General features: G+C 43.7%; 1 protein-coding gene across 3 annotated transcripts; it reads left to right on the top strand.

Moving 5' to 3' along the window:
- Positions 1–320: 320 nt before the first annotated feature.
- NUDT8 (nudix hydrolase 8) lies at positions 321–3866 on the top strand. 3 transcript variants are annotated; one of them, XM_081315400.1, is made up of 5 exons: positions 321–382; positions 1289–1551; positions 2056–2188; positions 2451–2528; positions 2962–3866. In XM_081315400.1, the coding sequence occupies exons 2-5, from the start codon at positions 1295–1297 to the stop codon at positions 3181–3183; spliced, it is 690 nt and encodes a 229-aa protein (XP_081171526.1). In that variant the 5' UTR covers positions 321–382; positions 1289–1294; the 3' UTR covers positions 3184–3866. The 3 variants fall into 3 exon arrangements, with proteins under 3 accessions (XP_081171526.1, XP_081171525.1, XP_081171524.1); XM_081315399.1 differs by lacking the exon at positions 321–382 and adding an exon at positions 476–1204; XM_081315398.1 differs by lacking the exon at positions 321–382 and adding an exon at positions 477–711 and having other exon boundaries at positions 746–1551.
- The last annotated feature ends 818 nt before the right edge of the window (positions 3867–4684 follow it).

The following is a 4684-nucleotide window of genomic DNA, read 5'->3' as shown; positions in this document are numbered from 1 at the left end:
TAATGGGTGGCGTTCAGACTTTTCCTGTGAATCATTGAAAGAAAACAGGATGCCTTAAAGCAGGGGTCCTCAAACTAGGCCCTTTTATGACTTGTGGACTTCAACTCCCAGAATTCCTCAGCCAGCGAGCGTGGCTGAGGAATTCTGGGAGTTGAAGTCCACAAGCCATAAAAGGGCCAAGTTTGAAGACCTCTGCCTTAAAGAGCCCTCAAGGTCTTTTTCAGGGGCAAGGGAGCTCTTGCTTGCACCGCCCAGCCTCTCAGTTTGGGGCGTGGCTTTGCCACCCACCGGTCTCATTGGTTGAGGCAGCGTCCTCGGCTGTCGGTTTTACGGTGCTCTCGGCGAAGAATTCCCTCTTTTGACGGAGGAACGTTTCTACGAGGTTAGACTGGCGCTCTCCATGTTTCGGCCTGGCGGAAGTGCGCCTTCACTGACATCGCTCTATTCCCCCATTTGTTGAAAAGCAAGCTGGGAAGCTTTTCTGTCCCGCCATGTTTGTAGAGGGGCGGGGCGAGGCTAATAGGAAGACCTGAGAAGTGGGATTCTCTGCTCGGCTTTGGGTTGCTCTAAGTAGCTGGTTGGGTCGCCGGGTACCGTAGTTTGCGGGTAACTACGGTAGCAGACCGAGGAGTGTGTTGTGCCTTTCCTTGGTGGCTGCTATCGAAAGAACCTCCTCTTTGTGTGTGTGTGTGTGTGTGTGTGTGTGTGTGTGTGTGTGTGTGTGTGTGTGTGTGCGCTTCTGGAGACTTTGAATGGGACGGTTTCAGAAGCTTCGGCATCTCCTCGCTGGGATGGACTACGGCTCCCATCTACCTCAGGCTGGGTTGGCTGAGGATGACGGGAGATGATGTCCTGCTTATATGGAGAACCCTGGGTGAAGCTGATAAGGCAAAACCGAAACGCCCGAGATCTGTACCCTGATTAACCATCCTGTGATAGTTCTTGTCCTCTGACTACGGAGGACTTAAACCCCTGCCTGGTCTGGGCTTGTCAAATTCTCCGTGGATTTTCTGGGTCTTTGTGCTTGTACGACGGTCGCAGCCGCGTTTCCTGACATGATACGAACCGACTGTCGCAGTCCAAGAGTGGTTGGTCCAAATTTGACAGGGAAGATGAAATGCAGACGTTTTGAGTGTGGACTCCAGACTTTAGCCCTCCCTGCCTCTCTTGCACAACAAGTTTGGACTAACTTAAGAACTTCGAGGTGAGGCTGAAGGAATTACTAAGTCACAAGGTGTGGGCTGCCATTCTGGTGAAATTCTTCCCTTCCTCTTTTTCCCCCATTTAGGGCACTATGCTTCCTTCTCTGCCCTACCTCTGCCAGCGTACACGCCATATACCCATAACCAGTGTGGGTCTGGTACGTAGATATTTATCCTGGGAAAACGAGCAGCGGTGCAGAGGACTGCTAGAGAAATCCACCGTCCAATACAGGAAAGAAACTGTTGGGGCAGCTGTGCTGGTATCTCTGTGCTCTGTGGCTGGGGACCCAGCGATCCTGTACACTCTGCGCTCCAGCACTCTGACCGGTTTATACAAAGGACAAGTCAGGTACCTGACAGCTTGATCTTCCACCTTGGTAAATGCAAAGATAAATGGCAGAACACCCGGACGGGAATCCCCAGTTGCAACCTTTTGTTGTCTTTGATGGATCTCATAAATTCTCTGAGGAACAGTTGAAAGTCTGCGTCTAGAGAAGATTAAAGAGACGCATAATACCGGTAGTGGTCTCCAGATATATGAAAGTTTTGCAAAAGGAAGGCAGGACACAATTGTTCTAGAGTTGTTCTAAAGAAAGGGCAGGGAAACATTGTTTAGCTGAACGTTACAACTGGCGTGCAAACATTTAATAGCAATATAGACTGGGGAGCTATTTAAAAGCAGGATGGCAATTCAACAGGATGTATCTTCATTAAGGAACCTGTACAAAGTTAGCGATTGAGCCAGAAGATGTCCAGGAAAAACTTGACTTTTCGAGTCCCCATCAACCCCAAGTAATCTTAAGATTTTCTCCTCCTAAACGTCCCCTGCACAATAACTGATTTGCTTTTGCAGTTTCCCAGGTGGAAAGTGTGATGACACTGACCAGGATGCCATCAGCACAGCATTGCGGGAGACCCATGAAGAGCTGGGTGTACAGTTAAAGGAAGACTGTGTCTGGGGAATCATGAGGCCTGTTCCTGATAGGGTAATGCTTAATGTATCCCCATATCTTCAGGGATAAGATGAGGTTTCTGTCATGAAATCACAATGGATATCCTGTTTTTCGCTAGGATCAGTAGGGGAAAAACCTTTTTTTGCAATTGCTGTCTGAGATGAAAGAAATGGAAAATTTCCAGAAAACAGAAAGGGCTGGGCTAGGGGTTTAATGTGCTACTTGGGATATGCCTTGCAAGAGTAAGCATGGAGTAGCCAAGAACTCACATCTGTTTAATTCTGCCTTTTTTCAGACTAATATGATGGTGGCTCCTGTACTAGCAAACTTGGGGCCTCTGGAGGACCTGGCACTGAAACCTAACTCCCAAGAGGTGAATCAGAATATTAACTAAAACACAGTGACAGTGTATCACATGCTTTTTTTATTCAGTATATTTTTCCAGGAAGATGGGTATGAAAGAAAATTCTCAGTGATGTTCTATTGGCAATCTTCCTGTGCTAAGCACTAATTCCCTTGGAAGTAATCTCTTAAGTGGAGCATAAGCAACTTCTGGGAGGGACCATATGGATGGGCTGCATCATTTTCTTTCCTTTTTGATACCAGATGTTTCTCTTTCTGAACCTGTCTCTCCCCCACTCTTTTTGTGTGCTTCTCTGTGTTTCTGATCCTCTCCCCCCCCAATATTACAATTTAAAATCTGAACTAATTACTTCCAAAAGATTTGGATGGAGGAGAAGATAGTTATCCCACAACTAAACGGGACAATTTATGCTTCCACTCAATCTTCATTGTTCAATTTACAGGTTGAGGCTGTCTTCACACTGTCTTTCTCCCACTTGCTACAAGAAAAGAACCAGGGCTACACCCACTACTGCCGTGATGGTGTCTACCGCTATACAATGCCTGTCTTCCTTCATGGTCCTCACCGTGTGTGGGGTCTTACAGCAGTCATAACAGATCTGACTCTGGAGATGCTAGCACCAGGGAAATACCACAGGCGGACTTATGTCAAGGGTCAGCTCTGACTTTGGGCCCAGATTCACATTGGGATCTCTTAAGATCTTTTTCTGCTTTCCATATTTATCAAAGGACTTTAGAATTGATGATCTCGTCAACCAAGTGCTGCTTTTTTCCCTTGTCATGAGAATCTTCAAAACTCGGGTCAGCTCAGTTCTGAATAACAAGAAGAAAGTCGTTTATCTCTAGTTCACTACCTCGGAATGCAACTATTACATTATTGGCAAAAAGCAATGAGGAAACATCTATCTAGTTTATTGTCAGTTGTTACCTGGATAAACAAGGACACCTGAAACCTTATGCAGGTTTCTGTTTTGTCAGGTATATGTGTAGTACAAATAAAACAGGTTTTAACCTCAAAGAGATGCTAGACCTGCATTCTAGGCTTGTTTGTTTGGTAATGGCAATAACTTTATAAATGAATGATAAAGGCAGCATTTGCCAAAGAAAGCACTGACTTTTAAAGTACCCAAATAATAAGTGCCATCCATCCAGATTAGGATAAAATTTGTGAATGAATATTGGTCCCTGTTTCTTTCACATCTCCACTATTTCCTTATCACGTGGAATTTCTGTTTAGGGCTCTGTGTTGATTTAACAAAATCTGTATTTCAAGAACAGCTGTAAAGTTGTAAGAAATAGTATTTAAATATTTCTGTTAATCAGAATAAATCTGAGATTGTTTAGAATATATAGAGTAATCAGTTCCTAGTTTTTTGAGACATGGAACATTTTTACTCTGCTCTTCCTGCTCCCTAAAACAGCAGCATGAATGACATATTGCTACGTTTAAAAAATATTCTCACTAAGGCTATGACACATTTTGTAGAACTAGGCATCTTACAAGATACTTGTGAACTGGTAAAACCTTGGTTACATGGCAATCTGAATTCCGCCTGAGGGTATTCATACAGAGAGGATGATTTCTCCTTAGCTTTTTCCCAACACTTTAGCAGACAATGATATAATTGGAATTAAAAACCAGTGGTTCAAATATTTATTTGGTATAGCAAAATTCAGAGTTGATGACAGGAATAATGGAGATGACGCATATTTCTGAAAAGACATTCACACCAAAAATGTTAGTATCCTTCAAAGAATGTTGGTGAGTTCAGAGAGAGCTTGAAAATAAAACGGCAGAAGTGTATAGGTCTGAGTGGATGTTGTAGCTTAAGAAACCAAAACTTACAGATTATAAATTGAATATGGCTTTTGGAAAAAAGTATCAGTGAAGGTATGAGATGGACAGTCTTGTTTTACAGTAACCAGGCCACCAGCAATTTTCATATGCTGAATATGGAAAGAGGAGAGTCTTGCCTAAAATGAGGCAATAAAAATGTGCTATTAAATTTAAATTGGTTTAATAAATACATCTCAGTCCTCCCATCTATGCATTGAGAACAATAGAACGGAACAGAATAGAATAATGGCCAGGGGAAATCTCCGCAAACAGGCCCCCCGTAGAAGATTGCAATGCAGTCCCAAAAGAATCTATATGTGATGCCCAGC

This window comes from Vipera berus, assembly GCF_964194415.1.
Source record: "Vipera berus genome assembly, chromosome: 1".
NCBI lineage: Eukaryota > Metazoa > Chordata > Lepidosauria > Squamata > Viperidae > Vipera > Vipera berus.
This window is presented reverse-complemented; position numbering and strand designations above follow the sequence as displayed.